Source organism: Sabethes cyaneus, chromosome 3 (assembly GCF_943734655.1).
Source record: "Sabethes cyaneus chromosome 3, idSabCyanKW18_F2, whole genome shotgun sequence".
NCBI classification, from domain to species: Eukaryota; Metazoa; Arthropoda; class Insecta; order Diptera; family Culicidae; genus Sabethes; species Sabethes cyaneus.
In genome coordinates this window covers 34580785-34601534 of record NC_071355.1, presented here as the reverse complement: position 1 = coordinate 34601534, position 20750 = coordinate 34580785, and the positions used below count along the sequence as shown (strand labels likewise).

Below are 20750 nucleotides of genomic sequence, written 5' to 3'. Positions count from 1 at the left end.
AAAATTTTGACATTGGTAGCTGCACAGGGTGAGTCTGCGGCCAACAAAACTGACACATCGAGTGGCTGACGGATGACGGTGTCATCAGGAGTGAGATTTCGGTACAGTACAATGCTGCCCCGAGTCCCGACTCCCGAGAAGAATAAGCACATTTAAAAATTGATGGTGCATGAAATGTTTAATTGGTTTAATCCATATACAGCAAAGTTTCGTTAATTGGTGGTTCGTTAATTGGGCGGTTCGTTAATTGGGTGTTCGCTAATTGGGCTATATGACAACTTGAATGTCAAAATTGTATGGAATTTTCGAGTTTAGAAATTTCTAACAACTGTCAGTCGGCCCAATTAGCGAATCAGCTGGAGTGCAATCGTGGCCCAATTAACGAATTCAGGCTGTATGTTCAAAAATTTAAAACTTTTCGCATATTCGATTGTTATGGAAAATGATTTATGATATTTAACTACAAATTTTGGTTTAATCAAAGAAAATTTGTATAACAGAATGACAAAGGTGGATTTTAACCATGTTTGATTTCTCATTCGGACTTTACATTCAATTTCCCAGTTTTGTACGGATAAACCAATCCCGCTTGCAATGATGCCTATCCATTTTTCTTCGATTTTCAAACAAGCTTGTGTTTCACGTTCAAATGTCTCTAAAGCATATTGGAATGGAATCATATCAATACGCAGCCTATATGGAACGGAATAATGCCAATGTGATGGAATAGAACGATAATGGGATTTCAAATTTAGCTAACCAAAACCACTTTTAACATGATTGTGTTCTAGGGAACGCGATAATTCGTGATGATAAAATTAGATATAGTTTTGATAGTCTAGAAAGAATACGATAATCAACCATCACGATAAATGGCTGGATAATGCATAAAATAAGCCCCATAGTGGTTCTCAGCCTCGTATCCAGAATCCAGTCCTATCTCCTCGTGGTACCATCCGGGATACGAACACCATAGTGAAGATCGGGTAACCAATACCGGTGAAAATCAAAGTCGTATGGTGACAGGGAAGGGGGAATCATCGTCCACGTGTCACTGTGGGACACTAAACAGTATACTGTCACAATGATTCTCCGGCATCACAAGGGGTTGGGGCAGGCCTTACAAACCATCCGTTAAAAATACTTGTACAGGGTGCATATGCAAGGGGTCGGTCACTCGGCACAGCCGTTTTAAATGTCAGCAGGCGACTTGAAACGAACCGAACTGTGCCGATGCTGTACCGAAAGTGCCGAACTGCAAGATTTGTTAAATTCGTTATAATCTGATCAATCTGGCAACCGTGCGAGTTGATTTTGACAACTGGCAGTACTCCCATTTCATACGTAAAATTGAACCGGAGATGTGCCGCGACTCAATGTGCTGAATGTCCGACCCCTTGGATTAAACAATAAAAATGGGTGCTAATAGGACACCGCCTCTAGTTTCTGATAATAAATAACAGAAATTGGCGCTAAAGTTTCATCATGCGCCATGCGTGAGAGTATGCTTGAAACTAACAATGTTTCCCTGTTGAATACAACGGATGTCGTTGCTTTGTACCGCATATTGCACATTTCGGTAACCCCCGGTGTGCACAGCTTCCTGTTTCACCAATTTTTTGGCAAATACCTTGTAAAGTAGTTGATTAACCCATTATGTCCTAGCGTATGATATATCACCCCCCGTCTTCAAAACCTGTTTACTGCTGAATTTTAATAGTTAGCATTGTTAATATATCACTACAAGAGAGATAAGACATCAATTTAAGATGTGTGTGTGTGTGTGTGTGTGTGTGTGTGTGTGTGTGTGTGTGTGTGTGTGTGTGTGTGTGTGTGTGTGTGTGTGTGTGTGTGTGTGTGTGTGTGTGTGTGTGTGTGTGTGTGTGTGTGTGTGTGTGTGTGTGTGTGTGTGTGTGTGTGTGTGTGTGTGTGTGTGTGTGTGTGTGTGTGTGTGTGTGTGTGTGTGTGTGTGTGTGTGTGTGTGTGTGTGTGTGTGTGTGTGTGTGTGTGTGTGTGTGTGTGTGTGTGTGTGTGTGTGTGTGTGTGTGTGTGTGTGTGTGTGTGTGTGAGAGAGAGAGAGAGAGAGATAATCTGTCAATTTATGTCATTTCATCTGTATTTTCAACAGTGCAAAGTTGTGATAAATGGCGGAAAAAAAGTTGGAAAAATGGCGAAAAAAAACTTTATTTCCAAAACGCATGTAAAAGTCTATATATTGTGATGAAACATTACCTGGAATGTAAAATGGTACATATATGTAAAGTCTATCACAAAATTCGATACGAAATATGTAAACAACTTTGTAATTTGTTTGTTTGAAACTGAGCGTATGAAATATAAAACTTGCAATATTTTGGCCTTGAAACCATTCCAAATGATGATTTTGAATTTCCCGACATATTCGAGCCATAATATAATGGATTACACAGTTTCACTTCATTTGGTTCAAATTTAGGTATACCCGAGTCATAATGGGTTAACGAGGACGTAATCTTCCACTTGAATGTCAGGGATTTGATAAAATAGCAACTGATTTGCATAGTAGAGATGCTGTCCCGTAACGCTGGAATGTGTCATATAATGTGAATACGGACCGGAACAATCAGGATAGAGTAAGGTAATGAAAAAGGCCTAACGTTTGGAAGCCTGGAACATGGAACCACAGAACAGAAGTGCAAGTAGAAATCCAAACACGTATATGCTACTTTCTACAGATACTAGCGAACCGTTGTATAGCTAATTAACGGGTAATAAGCGCTTGGCCAGCTGTTATTCAACGGAAACGTTTGTTGGGATGACGGTAAAATCGTCATCGGAGACCTTAACACTCAGGTTGGCCAGGAGGAAAAATTCAGCTCAGCGCACACCCGCCTACGAATGAAAACGGCCATCAAGTCATTGACCGCCTCCAAAAATATGGCCATACGAAGTACCTACTCCCGGCACAGCCGGGTAAACCCATATTGGTACACCTAGAGATCACTACAACAGACGGACTCGTAAATCGACCACGTTTTTGTTGATGGCAGGAATTTCTCGGATATCATCGACGTTACAACCTATGGTGGCACAAACATCATATTGATAGTTAAAGTTTTCCGGACAAACTGACGCGACTAATCAGAGCTACATTGGATCGAGTCATGTGTTTCAGACGCATCTCTGGGACACTCTCGAGTCCTTTCGAGACGCGGCGAGGGTTGAGACAAGGTGACGGTTTATCCTGCATGCTGTTCGACATCGCTCTTGAGCGGGTGATCCGACGAGCGGGAATCGAAACGAGAGGCACGATTTTCACCAAGGGAAGCTAACTTTTAAGCTTTGCAGATAACTTCGATATCATAGCCAGAAACTTTGCGACCGCGGAGGCAATCTACGCCAGACTGAAAGCGGAGTCTAGGAGAAAAGGGCTAAAAATAAATGCGTCGAAGACAAATACATGAAAGGAAGAGGCTCAAAGGAACAAACGCGCCTCTCCCACGGACGGTAACCGTTGACGATGACGAACTAGAAGTGGTAGAGGAGTTCGAGTATTTGGGATCGCTGGTGACCGCGAACAACAACACTAGTAAATAGATCCAGCGGCACATCCTAGCGGGAAATCGGGCCTACTTTGCCCTTCGCAAAACGTTACGATCAGGAAGCATACGCCGCCACACGAAGCTAACAACCCAAGTAACCACGAAGCTTTATATCAATTCAATTGTAATGCTTTATAGTGCGCTACAAAGCATATCATATAATGTATTATTTTCTTACATGTACAATAAATGCAGTAATAAAGTGGAAAAGGGCCCCACTATTGTCAAATTAAAGCTGCATAATAGCAATTGCTAAAGCACCATTACGGCATGAATTAAACATCGCTTCGCCTGCATTATCGACATATCGTTATTTTTAGCTTGTTTGCGAAAAAAATATAAAAACATCAATTCGGCCGGCGTGTCAAAAGACAAAAATAAATATATTTCATATTTATTTTTTAAGTCCGCTGGTTCTAGTAGCTTCTCAAGCTATGCGTTACTTCATTATTTACGACGAATGGATTTTTTTTTGACGTAGGACTACGTCTTACGGCAAGTTTTGAGATAGGGTGTCATTCAAGGGGTTGGACACTCGGCACAGCCGTTTTTATGTTAGGCGACTTGAAACGAACCGAACTGTGCCGGTGCTGTACCGAAAGTGCCGAACTGCAAGATTTGTTAAATTTGTTAAAATCTGATAGACCTGGCAACCGTGTGAGATGATTTTGACAACTGGCAGTGCTCCCATTTCATATGTAAAATTGAACCGGAGGTGTGTAAAGCCCTATAAATGTTATTTTTATAAGGCTTTAGAGGTGTGCCGTTTGATATTTCTGCAGTGCCGGGGCACTATGTGCTGAGTGTCCGACCCCTTGGGTGTCATTCCAAAAAATCGAAAAATGCGAGCGTCACGAAAAATGAAAGGTTTTGAGCGCCAATAGCTCAGCGGTTTTCCGATAGATTTTCAATATTCTTACACCAATCGATTGGAAAATGTTCTAAGAATTGACCCAAATGAAAAAAAGTATGGGTTCTTGATGTTGAACTATTGAAAAATTGAAAATGATGAACCTATGTTTTACCAGAATTCTCGCTTCGTGATTGGTTAGAAGATTCTTTAGGATGATCTAAACCTATACCAATTTGATATCTGTGCTTGAGAAGTAAGCCAAAACAAGTGACAAAGTTTCCTCATTTCAACAAGATTTCTTAACACCGCTATTAAACCTAGACCATTTTGATGTCCTTGCTTGGGAAGTACGCCAGAAAGAGTGACAAAACCCCCTCGTGCCAACAGATTTCTTACGAATGCGATTAAACCTAGTCCAATTTGATGTCTGTGTTAGGGAAGTGTGCCAGAAAAAACGACACAAGTTCGTTGCCACAACAGATCGCAAATTCTTTACTGCGAGACGATTAAACCTAGGCGAATTTGATATCTGTGTTGGAAAAACGTGCTACAGCACGTGCTACGTGCTGGTAGTGTTCGGTAATAATATGACTCTGTATGAATACGCATGCTTGCCGTTTCATTAGAAGTATAGTGAAAAGATGTGCTGTTGATAAAATAGGATTGAATTGGTAAAATCCCTTCAACGTGGGTAACCATGAGTAATAAAAACAATCTTCAATTTCAGTAAGGTAGCAGGAAAGCAATAGTTTGTGATCTTGATTTTGTTAAATTGTTTTCACATGCACATTGAAATAACTCTGAAATCTTTTGGGGATTGAACGTATGCAATATTACTACTTTGATAAATGTTACATACAACGCATGTAGCATGTATGTATGTTGCATACAGCATGTATACATGAAGAAATGAATGATTACAAGCATGGATACATGCTACTATCACTACCAAGAGGCTAACGTAGTCCTACGTCACCTATATATGCGGTCGTGTCTTGTGCACAACCCCTCTGATTTTTGCATTTCAAATGTTACCTTTAATGAGACTTGAACCTGATGGCTGCGTGTATCCCTGCATGGTTCATTTGCTGGCGCCTTTGATATCTTAACCACAGCTGTTATAGATGAGTGGGTTGTAATTAGTCGTACTTAAATCGTCGTTCGTAGTTGATTTTAGAATTCAATTGGTTGAAAAAAGACAGCAGCAGTTAGGTGAAACAGAGTATGAGTAGTGGCCGTAAATAAGCAAAAACGAAGTCAGGTATAAGCATTTTATTAACATTTACGGTACGTTTTAAAGATTTGTCCTAAAGCTTGTAAGCAACATATTGTAACATTATATACGCAAATAGTGTTTTTAATAATGCTAATTTACGATAATGCTTAAACGCATTAGCAATGTTTATACAAAAGTTTTAACCTAGCGAATTGCTGATATACTGCTGTCTGGTATTAGCAATGCCGAGCTACAGCCAATATGGGGTTATGCGTTAATGCTTGTGGTTACTTGGGAATGTACAAAACCCTTATTAGACCGGTAGTTCTTTATGGACTTGAAACCGTGACGCTGCTCACGGAGGAAATACGCGCCCTTGCCGTGTTCGAGCGGAAAGCGCCCAAGTAACAATTTCAGGCTGATCAAACGCTTTTATAGCTGATTTTATTCAACCTGTGACTGAATTATGGTTTAGGTTTAGAAATAAAAACCTTTTTTCAGCCCCTAAACATCTAAATCTGGTGATTTTATCAAGCTTCAGACTTGTTAAAAGCCGCTTTCGAAGCTGCGATGAAGCTTAATAGAGTTTTTTGCGCGCTTTTAAATAACCAATTTGCGCAATGCTGTCAATTCTATTTTTAGAACGAGAAATAGTTTTGCAGCATGCTTTTCCAGCCGCTTAATCAACGATTCATCAACCTTTATGCAGCCAAAAAAAACCTATTTTTAAATTTAAAAAAATGGAACGCGTCATTTTTATTTTGCCGTGAACATTGTCGAGCGCGATATTTTTAATTTCGAATAACTTTAATTCGTATAAGTAAGCTAACTAATTAAAAATGCATGTCTTTTTTCCGGGAATTGAACCCGCCATCTTTTGATCCATAAGCACTCACCGTATGATCCGCCCCATTTGCATCTGCAGAACAGACAGTGAAAATATCTTTACACCTGAAGCCTAGCCCGCCTAGCATGAAGCAGTCGATAATGTCGATAACTGACAAACTTTTGCTGTCAGCCGAACTGCGAAATTCTATGATCTGACAGTATGTGTGCTGTGAGCCGAAAGAAAACTCGGTAGAAGTTTATAAAGCCACTTTAACACCCTTAAGCAGCCTTCAAGTAGTTTGAAAGCTGCGAGTCTAATGAAAGCTCCCACTCTACACTTTAACACCTTTAAGCAGCCGTAAAACGGTTTGATGTTTATGGCTGTTTAGAAGCAGATTGTTAAGCAAAAAAAATCCGCTATTAAGCTTTTTTATCAGCTTTTAGGAGAGAACTGGTTTGAAAAACTTAAAGTAGCTTGCACATCGCTTATTTAAACACCATTTGAGCGCTTACTTTATGCAGCTTTGATCGCTTTAAACCAACCCGTAAACAGCCATTGCTCTTGCAATTCAGCTATCATTGTTACTTGGGCGCTGCGGACGATATTTGGTGGAGTACAAACGGAACGGAGAGCGGAAAGTGGCGGAGGCGTATGAATCCCGAGCTACAGACACTGCTTGGGGAGACTCTCATCGTATATCTAGCGAAAGTTAACAGGCTACGGTGGGCCGGACACGTTGTAAGGATGCCGGACGACAGTCCGACGAAAATACCCAACAAACATTTTTGTTGTATAACAGCTTGTTAAACGCCTGTTATCTGGTAATTAGCCATACAACGGTTGAATAAGCTACTATTCAACAAAAATGTTTGTTGGGTAGTCCTCTTCGACAACCCCACTGGCACCAGGAACAGGGGGACCCAACGTGCACGATGGCTCGACCAGGTCGAAAGCGATTTGCGACTTCTGAGACGACTACGAAATTGGCGACGAGTGGCCCAAAACCGAGTTGAATGGAGACGAGTGCTTGAAACAGCACGTGCCACCCCGGCTCTATGCCGAAGAAGAAGAAGAAGATGGTTAAAGTGCGTCAGACTTGTTAACGACATACGGTACCGTTGCCCGCCACGGTACAATCTGGAATGACTCAAGCTACCCGAAGTCGTTATTGAGTACGCGCAATGCCTTGAGGCTGTGCTGCCACGTGAGGGAGAGCTAAACGAAATCCTCTCGAAGACTACTGGAATAGCGTTAAAGTAGCCATTAACAGCCCAGCGGGAGGTGACATTGGGTTCACTGGAAGGAGTCGACATAACGACTGATTCGACAAGAAATACCAGAGGATGTTAGATGAGAAGAATGCAACGCGGGTGTCGATGCTACAGCAGAGGACCCGTCAGAACGTGGAACACAAATGAAAACATAGAAATGAAAACAGCAAACCCAGTTTCTCCGGGATAAGAAGCGCCGCCTGGCAGAAATGGAGTGCGAGGACATGGAACAGCTTTATTGTTTTCAAAAAAACGCGTGAACTCTCCAAGAGCATCTGGAGCGTACTCCACAAAGGGTGTGCAGAGCCGAAGCGTGATATTGTTGCGGCTTTGGCGAAAACCCAATTTGGCGCCCCCTCGTTTTTCAAATCAGTGCTAATGCTTTACTGAAATATAGACCCTTTTTGGCTAGCGCCCTTAGCGGGGGACAGTCTGGTCAACCGCACGCTACCCTACGGCGCTGAGGGTGTGTGCCGCGAGCCCGAAACATGCCAGGATAAAGACGGAGGGATCTTGTCGGTGATCGAAAGATGGAAGCAGCACTACAATGAGTACCTAAATATCGCGGAGTCGGAATACCAAGGCAGCAGAGGTAAATACTACATCAGAACGGCGGACGATTGTGATGTCTCGACCCTCACAATAGGTAGAGTGATCAAAGCCAACAAGCAGCTCAAGAACAAGACGGCTGGCAAAGATGGTAATGGCACCGTAGTGGAGCTTAACAAAATGGGTCCGAATAAGTTGGCTTCCTGTCTGCACCGGCTGATTGTCAGGACTCATGACATGAGTGATAAGTTACGGCGGGGCGCGCAGCGAGCAAGATGGATCGATCAAGTGAAAAGCGACCTGCGGACCCTACGCAGGCTACGTGACTGGCGAATTGCGGCCATGGACTGAGTGGAATGGCCTGGAGCTGATTAAGTAAGTAAGGAGTGATAAATTAAAGCGATCACCAATCTTAACGCAGCTTACAGTGTATTCTCAAATGATCAACGTCTACGTCTATAATTCAAGTATACTTTTTTGTAAGAAAATTCAAAATATCTAAACCGAACTTTTCAGATCTATTGAAAATGCAAAAATTCAGTATCAAGCTTTTATTTTTAAGTATTATATAATTCGGCATAGTATAAGAGCAGAACTAGTAGAATCGTATAAAGAATAACAGTGGCCCAGAAAGCATAGTGATGCCGCGAACATCCCGGCTATCGATACCAGCCATCCGAATCCGAATCAACTATCGGTACTTCATATTTCAGTACACTTTGTACTTTTATACTTTGACACTCGTCTCGACATTACATTTAGATCAAATACATTTTAACATTTAAATTACAAACCCATTCTGATCAGAATTCAAAATAGCATAGCAATTCTAATCAAAATAAGTTTGATCAAGTACTTATGTCCATGTTAATCGAGACGCTTGCTTATTACTGACATCAGACATCAAAAATAAGCGAAAGTTATACCTTGATTTAAAAGCAATTTTACATTATTGATCTATCTTCGAATTAGCAACCGTATCTACTAGGTCCACAGGACTTGCATTGCAGGTTGAAGCTTTACCATAAAAAGAACAGTCACTGTTATTCTACATAAGATTCCCATGTTATGTGGAACATCTTTAGCTTATCTACCTATATCTAACATTACAAGTTTGTGTGAAAAATGTCCATTTCTACTCGACGTAGGAAGCTCCTTTCAGTTCACTTTTCTTGTTCTGCGATTCGTGCCATGCCTTGTTGATCATTCGTTTCGTTTCCGAGTCACCACTGTCGTACAGCTGCTGCATAATCTTCATCAGTCCACCGGATGGATCATCACCGGTTTCTTTTGAGTTCTTCGATAACCGTTCATCTTTCATATCTTGCAGGCGCTTGGCAGTCAACGTTAGGTGAGCCCACTTGGTAGGTTTCTGCTTCGCCAGATAGATAGCGACCATGTCAGACTTTACCTTTCGGTAACTTTTAACCGGATCGATCTCGTTCAGCAGATGATTTACAACGAATGTGTAATCCTTGTTGTTTAGGTTACCAATGAGCAGATTAAATGAATTTTCAGTGAACTCAACGTTGACATTTTCCTCCGGAACCTGCTGAACGTCGTTGACCGTAACGAAGATTTTGATAAATTTATCACTCTGATCCCAGGCGTATTCTTTCAGCTCGACACGGTAGCGTTTGCAATCACCCGGAACCGACGCAGGTGGTTTGGCGGATGGGGATGATTGTGATTCCTTACTGGCCAAAGCATTCTTCTGCTGTTCAAGATCGGTTTCCAGTTTGCGAATGTTAATAGACAGCATCTGCTGTACACGAGTCCGTGTTGCGCTCTCGGCCAGCCGACGGAGCTCTTCCAAATCCAACGTGAGCTGTAAAGATGTTTAGATTCTAATATATTTACCAGATTTGAGAATGAATGTTTTCTTACATTTTCAATGCTTTGTTGCGACATTGTACTCCTTCGTAATATCGAATAAAAATACTAACTTTAATTATATGGCGATGCTGTTAATTTCGAAAACGCCTTCGTCTTTCAACAAACGTGATTGATGGTAGGTAGTCAAAGAAGAAATAATAAGTTCTGGAAGCGTCGAGTCGAGATGAGAAAGGAAATGAATGACAGCCGCTTTATTGTAGTGTTAGTGTACAGAAAGTTTTGTTACCATTTTTTGCTGTGAAAGTATGCGTGCACCATGCGATTGATTTTCTCTTTTTTAAAGCTCGCAATTTCGAAGCAAACTAACAGCAAAAAAGAACACTGAAAAAGACACTTTTAAATTTTCGACTTTTTGTTCAAATTTAAGTGTTTTTATTATTTTCCAAAAATTTTGGATGCGTATTTTTTTATTGGGTTCTTGAGGTGCTCTCAAAATGATTGACCAAACTAGTGTTCATTTGTAGGGATCACCGGATTTCATTTTTCGACCGTTTCATTTCGTCATAATTCAATGCACATGCTAGTAAAAATTACTCTCAAGTTTTTATCACATATCTAACTATACCTGTATTTTTTTCAATATTTTAAAAACTAAGTCGAATTTTTGTTGGAGAGGTGGGGAGGAGGTCTGAGTTACTTTTTAGAGTAATCTTGCTCTCCATAATTCCGCTATCAAAGCTTGGAATGTTTTGTAACTTACTGACATGTTCGGGTTTTCTTGTTCAACATTTCCAATTAACTATTCGTTTTATTTGTTCACATTAGTTTTAACCAGGGCTTTAACAAAAAATAGTTCTTTTCCTATAATATTTGACGTTACCACAGATAAAAGTGCTACCATGAAGTCAACCCTATTAATAATCTCTTTTGATGTAAACAAGCATACTGTCAGTTCGGCTACCAATCTTACGTAATTGCTGTCATCAGAATTCAGTCGGAATAAGATTTTCACTGATTATTTTTTGGCTGTCGAGATAAATCGATTTGAAACATGTCGCTGGTGAAAATATTCTCGATTGCGAAGCAAGGTAAGTTGTCTTTTATAACTTCACATTCAAAATTAATCCTTTTCTATCTGCAGGCAATCATATTGTACGGCCGATCGTCGCTTGTCGTTCATATACTAGCGTGCCAAGAGCCACAGATATCAAGCCGGAGCAGTACTATTATGTAAACAATAAAGAGCTGAGCATGGAAATGACCGACATCACGGATCGTGCGGCCCAGACTATTTTCTGGACGGAATTGTTTCGCGGAGCTGCTGTTACTCTGGCACATATTTTCAAGGAACCGGCCACTATTAATTACCCATTTGAGAAGGGTCCGCTAAGCCCGCGTTTCCGCGGAGAGCATGCTCTACGTCGGTATCCCAGCGGTGAGGAACGGTGTATTGCATGTAAGCTATGCGAGGCTATTTGTCCGGCTCAGGCCATCACCATCGAGGCGGAAGAGCGTGCCGATGGCAGCCGTAGAACCACACGTTACGATATCGATATGACCAAGTGTATCTATTGTGGATTCTGTCAGGTGAGGAGGTAAATTACCCGTAAGTTAAATTGGGGTTTTCAGGGGTTTACTTGTATTGTAGGAAGCATGTCCCGTTGATGCTATTGTCGAAGGTCCTAATTTTGAGTTTTCCACGGAAACGCACGAGGAGCTTTTGTACAACAAGGAAAAGCTACTCAGCAATGGAGACAAATGGGAGTCTGAAATAGCGTCTAACATTAATGCTGACTATCTGTACCGTTGAGTAGAAAATTTAGGGAAAGACCGGATTGCTGTATCTGGCAACTTTATTTAAATGAAGTAAAATAAATTGTTGAATCGTATCACTCTTGTTGATTATTATTCAGCAATTCTATGAACACCAATTTTGCTCATATTTTGTTTGGGTTGGTAAATAGCTGGGTAATGCGTAATACAGATCCCATAGTGGTCCTTAGCCTCTTATCCAGCAACTCCTATCCCTACCTCCTCGTGGTACCAGCCGTAATACGAGCAACCTTAGCCAAGATCGGATAATCAACCACAACTCGAGACTCAGTAACGTGGCCCTAGTAAGGCAACTCAGCAGTCAGCATTCGAGCAGATACGGATCGGAATATTCGGCATCGATCAAGGTGACGAAACAATGACGACGAATGGATACTTGATACTTGGAACTGCTGATCGCCAAACTTCGCTGGTTTCAACCGGGTGGTGCTCGAATAGCTTGAACCTTGAACTCCGTAAACTCGACATCGTAGCTCTGCCGAAGATCTGTCGCAGAGAAGAGAAGGATTGTAACGAACTGGAAACGGGCAGAATGCAGGATCGCGTGATGGATTGGAAGGTGATGAGCGAGAGAATGTGTCTACTGAGGATAAATGGCCGTTTCTTCAATTACAGCCTCATCAACGTATAATGCCCGCACGAAGGTAGACTCGACGAAAGGAAGGAAGCGTTCTACGCTAGGCTGGAGGCAACGTACAACAGCTATTAGCCACGGAACATCAAGATTGTTATCGGGGATATGAACACCCAGGTCGGTAGGGGAGAAAAGTTTAGACGGGTAATAGGACCCCAAGCCGGCCAACGTTGTATAAATTTCGTAGCTTCCCGAGGCCTGGTGATCCGATCCGAAGCACATATTGCTCAGGCAAAGATACCCACAAAGCCACCTAGAGATCACCTGGCTCTGACCACCACCTGGTAGCAGGTATATGTGCACTCAAAACTATCAAGCGAATACAAGACACATCAAAGCCGTCATACTCAGCTGAACATCTGACAGCTAGATTCCTCCCAATCTGGCGAGAACTACGCGCGCATACTGGATAAGGCACTACCTTCTTCCGAAGAGTTAAGCGCTTCAAACCTCGAAGACGGTTAGAACACGATCTTGAGAAGTAACAAGTGCCAAAAAATGGACTGAGATCATGAAGAATTAGAACAGCTATTCCGAGCTAAATACAAGCGCCAATTTAGGTTTAGAGAAGGTGACCAAAACTTGTAAGGGCTACACGCCGAAACCTGATATGTGAGGAACGAGGGAGGGAATCTAATCACAAGCAGGCGCGTGGTGAAGGCAATTCTTCGATGAACACCTCAATGGCGGTTGCAAAAGGAGGCGGACATAGGAGCGCCTAGGAGAGCACATGGTAGATACTATCATAGCAGCTGATTTCCAGGAAATCGGGTTGCTGAAAAACCAAAAAAAAACCGCAAGTAAGATTCGCTTACTAGAAGAGGCTTATTAATATGGCCGCAATGTCGAGAGTACTGTAGAGACGTACCTTAACATCATATACAACAACACGGCATGATAAGATATACCAGACGAATAAGTTCGGTACTTTCGGCGGTAATCGGGACGCGGGGAGTAAGTTTGAAGGTAGCAACGGTGATAGGCGCGTTTAGAAAGTGCGGGACAAATAAAAGCTAATTTTAAATCGTAACTATGTGATTTAGCTGATTAATTCCGAAGGTCAACCCTCTACAAGTACAACGTGCCCACGCATCTCATGTTTATTGATTTTAAAGCAGCATACGATACAGTTGATTGAGACCAGTTATGGCAGATAATGTAAGAACACAGTTTTCGGATAGCGATGTATTTCGTGCGCATTTCGGGGACACTCGAGTCCTATCGAAATGCGTCGAGGGTCGAGACAAGGTGACGGTTTATCCTGTATACTGTTCAACATCACTCACGATTTTCACCGAGGGTAGCCAACTCCTTACTTACTTAGGTGGCTTGCCGTCCTAGGACAAAGCCTGTTGAACAAATTTCTCCATATAACTCGGTTGAGGCTCTCCAATTCCTCGGACACCGAGTACTCTCCGCCAGATCTCGCACCACCTGGTCTAACCATCTTGCTCGATGCGCTCCTGGTCGTCTTGTTCCTAGCGGATTTGAGGCGAACACCATCTTTGCAGGGTAGTTGTCCGGCATTCTTGCAACATGCCCTGCCCATCGTATCCGTCCAGCTTTAGCCACCTTCTGGATACTGGGTTCGCTATAGAGCTGTGCGAGTTCATGGTTCATCCTCCGCCTTCATACTCCGTTCTCCTGTACGCCGCCGAAGATCGTTCTTAGCACTCGTCATTCGAAAACTCCGAGCGCTCGCAGATCCTCCTCGAGCACTGTCCATGTTTCATGCCCGTAGAGAACAACCGGTCTAATAAGCGTCTTGTACAGGGTGCACCTTGTACGGGGACTTAGTCTGCTCAACCGCAATTGCTTGTGGAGCCCATAGTAAGCACGACTTCCGCTGATAACACGCCTCCGAATCACAAGGCTGGTATCATTGTCCGCCGTTATCAGTGAGCCTAGGTAAACCAAATCATCGACTACCTCAAACTCATCGTCATCGATCAATATACTACTGCCCAAGGGGTGTCGTTCGGCATCGGTTCCGCTGGCCAGCATGTACTTTGTTTTCGAAGTATTTACCATTAACCCAGTCTTTGCTGCTTCGCGCTTTAGTCTGGTGTACTGTTCAGCCACCGCCACAGATGTTCTGCCGATAATATCCATGTCATCGGCAAAGCAGACGAATTGACTAGATTTGTTGAATATCGTGCCCCGCGTGTTGATATCCGCTCGGTTCATATGCGGCTTTGAAGTCAACGAGCGGACATGGGAACTCTGTATTCACGGCCCTTTTGGAGGATCGGCCGCAGTGTAAAAATTTGATCCGTTGTAGACCGACCTTCGACGAAGCCAGTTTGATAAATTCCCACAAATCTGTTGTTCGCAATTGGTGGTAGTTGGTGGAAAATGATTTGGGACAGCACTTTATAGGCGGCATTGAAAACGGTGATCGCTCGATAGTTCTCACAGTCCAACTTGTCGCTCTTTTTATAGAACGGGCAGTTCTATAAAAAGGGCGACCCCATCTTTCCAATCCTCCGGTAGCTATTCCATATCCCAAATGCAAATAAAAAAATAAGGCTGGCAAATGAGTGAACATGTGCAAATATATCACCTCTGTTTTCTAACTCCTATCTCTACCTCCACGAGGTGCCGGCTGGGGTACGGTAGCCAAAGTTGCGCACCTGGTGGTACGCAACCTTGGTTGTCGTATGCAGACAGAGAAGGTGGAACACTCGCCGTGTGGTTTCCGGCTACCTAATCATGCAGTTCGGCGCAGGTTTTTCGGAGGGCGCGGCTGCGGGGTGTGGGCACACCGGGAGAGAGTTATTTTCTCAGCTGGCTTAGCACAGAGAGAGAGAGACTCTAAATCGGTCTGTTTTACACAATCTGCAGTTAGGCCCTTTGGCGGTTGGTGCCGAATTGTACGTTTGGGCAAAAATTGAGCCACGGGACCTGATCCTGCCGGGAGTCGGCAAATCAGGAGCCCCTAAGTCAAGGTCAACTCCGTGCCGATGACTGAATGGCTGGAGGGGTGAAAACATGCCAGTCGCGAACGGAGTGCTTTGGGCATCTTGCCCCTACTGTGCCATGCGGGGCTCTGGTACGGTCGATCTTTGTTGTCCCTTGCGTTTCGTGGGAACAGCATAGTAGTCCTGCCCAATTTCCCTTATGGGTTTTACGCCAAGTGCGTTCTGGCCAATATAATTGGCTTCGCTTACAATTTGCTGTCTGATCTGTGTTGGAGATTGTTTGTGCATATACTCCGCTAGTCAAATAGTTAGGGTCGCACAAATAAATCTTCAACACAAACGGGCAGCAAATTTGTATTTATGCGAAAAACTTTTTAATGGCTCTGTCACCATCGCATTGGTTCAGGAGCCATATTTTCGCAAGGGGTACTTTCATTCGACGGATATTGGAAACCAGAACTTTGCTGCTTTCAGCAAAACTGGTATGACAAATCCTCGTTTGATGCCCAGGGCATGCATATTGTTGCATAGGTCAATAAGTGCATGCCTTATCTCTGAGTTGACTACTCGAGATATTTGTGCAGTCACAGTAGAACTCGTCGTGGATGATGTCCATAGGCGCTATGTCTACTGTTCTGCATACTTACCACACGATGAACCGTCTCCCAGCGACGATTTCAGAAATGTGGTGAGATACTGCCAATCTAATGGGCTTCCGCTCATTGTAGGCAGTGATGCCAATGCCCATCACATCATTTGGGGCAGCTCGGATATCAATCCGAGAGGCTCTGATTTGATGGAATATTTGAGTAGTACCAACCTTGGAATACTCAACTTTGGCAATTGTCCAACTTTCATACGAGCTGGTAGAGAGGAAGTGTTAGATATAACACTCTGCTCTAACAGGATCAGTCATGAGTTGGCACAATGGCATGTTTCAAATGAGACACCAATATCTGATCATTGCTTTATATATTTTGATCATTTGGGTGTCTCCTTGAACGCTGCAACCTTTCGCAATCCGAGATTTTCTGACTGGGAACTCTTTGAGGAGGAACTGGCGACGAAATTTCAAGGATTCGAACCGACGATTGAGTCATCGATCGACTTGGATGTGGCTGTAGATGTCACAACATCTTTTATTGCGGAATCTTTTGAAGTAGCTTGCCCGCTAAAAACTATTAAAACGACTAGAGGAACACCGTGGTGGAACTCTCATCTCGCGGAACTAAAGAAACGATGCAGGAGAGCCTGGAATAGACGTCGGAGGGATGGCGTGGAGCCTTTCAAGCAGGCCCGGAAAGCCTATGCAAAGGCTCTACGGTCTTCAGCACGCACGAGCTGGCACAGGTTCTGTAGCAACGTTTCCAGTTTCGGCGAGGCAAGTCGACTTAATAAAATACTGTCAAAATCGAAAGATTATCAGGTTAATAACATTCGAAGTTCGAACGGTGAATACTGTTCGAATGACAATGAAATCCTGGAATGTCTCTTTTATAGTCACTTTCCGGGCTGTGTGGAACCTGAAGTTCGAAACGATCCAGAAATCGTTTTAGGTGGCTTAGACTCATGGGCTTTTGCTCGGAGACTTGTCACAACTGAAGCGATTGAGTGGGCCGTGAACAGCTTCTCTCCATACAAATCTCCTGGAACAGATGGAATATACCCTATTCTACTGCAGAAAGGATTCAAGTACTTCAAACACATTCTGAGAAGGATGTTTGTGTGTAGTATTGCTATTGGGTACATCCCAACTCAATGGCGTGAAATAACCATTAAGTTCATTCCTAAAGGTGGACGCGCGACATACGAGCAAGCAAAAAGTTTTAGACCAATCAGTCTAACGTCATTCTTGCTTAAATCACTTGAGCGAATTGTTGATCACCACATCCGCGAAACAAGCTTAGTAGAAGTTCCTCTTCATTCAGCACAACATGCTTATCAAAGTGGCAAATCTACAACCACTTTATTACATGATGTGGTGGATAAAATTGAGGTTGCTTTTTCACAAAAGGAATCTTGCTTAGGAACTTTTTTGGATATTGAAGGCGCGTTTGATAACGTATCTTTCGCTTCCATTTTGGAGGCTGCTCGTTATCATAATGTGCCTTCAATAATCATAAAGTGGATAGAACAAATGCTTAGTAACCGATTGCTTTTTTCGTCCTTACGGCAAGCAAGCATTTGGAAGCAAAGTGTTTGTGGATGTCCACAAGGTGGCGTTCTCTCGCCTCTTTTATGGAACCTTGTGGCGGACGGCCTATTGAGGAAACTCAATGGTCTAGGCTATCCGTCATATGGTTTTGCGGATGACTATCTCATCCTAGTAGTTGGAAAGTGCATAAGCACATTATTTGACTTAATGCAGCAGGCACTACGCGTCGTGGAAACGTGGTGCCGAGAAACTGCACTTTCGGTAAATCCGAGCAAAACATCTATCGTCTTATTTTCAAGACGTAGAAATACCAATGGAGCTCGCGCTCTGCGCTTTTACGATTCGGATGTTGATGTTGTGAACGAAGTGAAGTACGTGGGGTTGATTCTCAACTCCAAGCTTGACTGGTCCACAAATATTGACTTCCGAATTAAAAAAGCGTGCATGGCCTTTGGGCAATGTAGACGAGCAATTGGCAACTCTTGGGGGCTTAAACCCAAATACATACACTGGTTATACACGGTCGTTGTCAGACCAATACTGGCGTATGGTTGTCTTGTATGGTGGCAGAGAGGGGAAGTTGTGACTGTCCAGACAAAGCTAAACCATCTTCAAAGGATGTGTTTAATGGCAATGTCTGGTGCATTTACTACAACTCCTACTGCCGCCCTAGAAGCTATTTTCAATATTAAACCTCTACACTTCCACCTGAAGCAAGAGGCACTAATATGTGCTTATCGACTACACGCGATTGGCCTTTGGCAGTCTGTGGACGGTTCCACTGGTCATACTCGATTGTGGTCGCAAATTGTTGCTGAGGACAAGTTTGCCCTTGCTCCTAGCGATGTAACGCTCATGCGTACTTTCCCGTATAGGACTTTCTCAAGTGACTTCCCTCCTAGAGAGGATTGGATGTCAGGCTACATGGAAAGGAAAATTTCCGACTATGTGGTCTGTTATACCGATGGTTCCTTGTACGAAGGTCGCGCGGGTGCTGGTGTTTACTGCCGTGAGCTGGAATTGGAGGAATCCTATTCGTTGGGTAGTTACTGCACCGTTTTTCAAGCTGAAATCTTTGCAATTATGTGCGGAGCTCAGTTTGCACTTCAGAAAGAACTGATAGGCAAGATTATCTACTTCTGTTCTGACAGTCAAGCCGCTATAAAAGCCCTTTGTGCGGCTAATTCTAAATCTAAAACAGTCATCGCCTGCCACACCCAATTAGAAGAACTAAGCATTCTAAATGCCGTTCATCTGGTTTGGGTTCCTGGCCATTCTGGTATAACCGGAAATGAATGGGCTGATGAACTAGCAAGATCTGGAGCAGAAAAGTCGGTTTTCGGACCGGAACCTGCTTTACCAATTGCGGCATGTTGGATAAAACAAAAGATTCGATCTTGGTTTTCATCTGAACATGTACGTTATTGGGAAAATCTTGAAACTTGTCGTCAAACGAAAAGTTTCATTGTTAAGCCTTGTGAGAAGGTTGCGAAATTTCTTTTGCAACACTCAAAGGTAAATTGCAGTATTCTTGTCAGATCACTGACTGGTCACTGCAGGCTAAATTATCATATGGCTACGATTCAGCGAGCTGAATCGTTTCATTGTAATTTATGTGAATCCGACTACGGTACACCATATCACGTAATGTGCAACTGTCCTGCAGTAGCACAATTGCGTCATAGGATCTTTGGATCCTACGTCTTAAATGAATCGGATTTTAGGAAACTAAAATTACGAGACATTTTGATGTTCCTTACCGAAAGCGGTATTGAGCTATAAGCTCTTATTTATCATGAGTGTACCCCCCAGGGGGTGTACTTTTGATAAGTTAACTACCAAGGATTGCAGTATCCCTTCGGGGGTACAAAAATCTCTCGGTATATATATGTTTGTGTTTGTCCAAATTCCTCATCCACCCCTTCCTATTCCTCCTGTTTTCCTTCCCGTCCTCATCAGGTAAATGATGACACGGGCAAGATGGGCAAGGCACAAATCTTCCACATGATTGTGAGGAACGTGCTGCTCGAGCCAAAGATGCTGATACCTGATCTATAAAAAGGGCGACCCCATCTTTCCAATCCTCCGGTAGCTATTCCATATCCCAAATTCTAACAATTAGTCGGTGTAGACAAACGGCTAGCTTTTCTGGTCCCATTTTAATAAGCTCCGCTCCGATGCCATCTTTTCCAGCTGACTTGTTCTTTAGCTGCATGATGGTCTCCTTAACTTCGTCTATCGTTGGGGCTGGCACCTCTTCCCCGTTTGTTGCACCGTCGAAATCGCTTTTCCCGCCACCATGGGTCTCCGCCTGGGCGCCATTCAGGTGTTCGTCGAAGTGCTGCTTCCACCTATCAGTCAGAATACTGCCAGTCTTATCCCGACACATTTCGACTCGCGGCACAAAGCCTTTGCGGGATCCGTTCAGTTTCTGGTAGAACTTTCGCGTTTCCTGAGAACGATGCAGCCGCTCTAACTCTGCATATTCCTGTTCTTCCAGGTAGCGCTTTTTCTCCCGAAAGATATGGTTTCGCTGCATTTTCTTCTGTTTGTGTCTTTCCACGTTCTGACGTGTGGCACTGCGCATTTTGGCCGTCCGCGCATGCTTCTCCTCATCCATCACCCTCCTACATTCATCGTCAAATCAATCGTTCCGCTGATTCCGGGTAACATGCCCGATGGAGCTCTCCGCTACACTACTGATGGCTGTTTTGATAGTGTTCCAACAGTCCTCGAGAGGGGCTTCGTCCAGCTCGTCCTCTTCCGATAGCGCAGCTTGGAGTGAATGCGCGTAGTTTGCGGCAACGTCTGGCTGCTTCAGCCACGCGAGATCTAACCGAGGCTGGCGGCGGAACCGAATGTTGTTCACAACGGAGAGTCTTGGGCGCATCCCAAGCAACCAAAAGTTCGAATTTCACTTAAGGAACAAACTTGAAAGTTCATATTTGGTTCAAATTTAGTTCCGCAGAACTTTCTTGCTGAACAACCAGACATTACATTTGTAAACCGAACTTCATTCTCATTAAAGTCCCGTAATATCTGTAGCAACTTGAAAGTCCAACATGCAGCTTG

The 20750-nt window shown here is 43.3% G+C and overlaps 2 protein-coding genes across 2 annotated transcripts; one reads left to right on the top strand and one right to left on the bottom strand.

The window, feature by feature from the left end:
• Positions 1 to 8847: 8847 nt before the first annotated feature.
• LOC128743007 (calcyclin-binding protein) lies at positions 8848 to 10321 on the bottom strand. Its single transcript, XM_053839508.1, has 2 exons — positions 10187 to 10321; positions 8848 to 10127 (listed from the first exon to the last, which is right to left on the bottom strand). The coding sequence occupies exons 1-2, from the start codon at positions 10208 to 10210 to the stop codon at positions 9435 to 9437; spliced, it is 717 nt and encodes a 238-aa protein (XP_053695483.1). The 5' UTR covers positions 10211 to 10321; the 3' UTR covers positions 8848 to 9434.
• Positions 10322 to 11113: 792 nt separating this feature from the next.
• Positions 11114 to 12018, top strand: LOC128742851 (NADH-ubiquinone oxidoreductase subunit 8). The gene is made up of 3 exons (XM_053839335.1): positions 11114 to 11223; positions 11277 to 11722; positions 11784 to 12018. The coding sequence occupies exons 1-3, from the start codon at positions 11187 to 11189 to the stop codon at positions 11943 to 11945; spliced, it is 645 nt and encodes a 214-aa protein (XP_053695310.1). The 5' UTR covers positions 11114 to 11186; the 3' UTR covers positions 11946 to 12018.
• Positions 12019 to 20750: the final 8732 nt, after the last annotated feature.

Excerpts from the sequence above, each read along its gene's own strand:
- LOC128743007 (XM_053839508.1), bottom strand. The coding sequence starts at position 10,210 with ATGTCGCAACAAAGCATTGAAAAT. Across the intron at positions 10,128-10,186 it reads CGCAACAAAGCATTGAAAAT|CTCACGTTGGATTTGGAAGA; the intron begins GTAAGAAAACAT and ends ACATCTTTACAG.
- LOC128742851 (XM_053839335.1), top strand. The coding sequence starts at position 11,187 with ATGTCGCTGGTGAAAATATTCTCGATTGCGAAGCAAG. Across the intron at positions 11,224-11,276 it reads ATTCTCGATTGCGAAGCAAG|GCAATCATATTGTACGGCCG; the intron begins GTAAGTTGTCTT and ends TTCTATCTGCAG. Across the intron at positions 11,723-11,783 it reads TCTATTGTGGATTCTGTCAG|GAAGCATGTCCCGTTGATGC; the intron begins GTGAGGAGGTAA and ends CTTGTATTGTAG.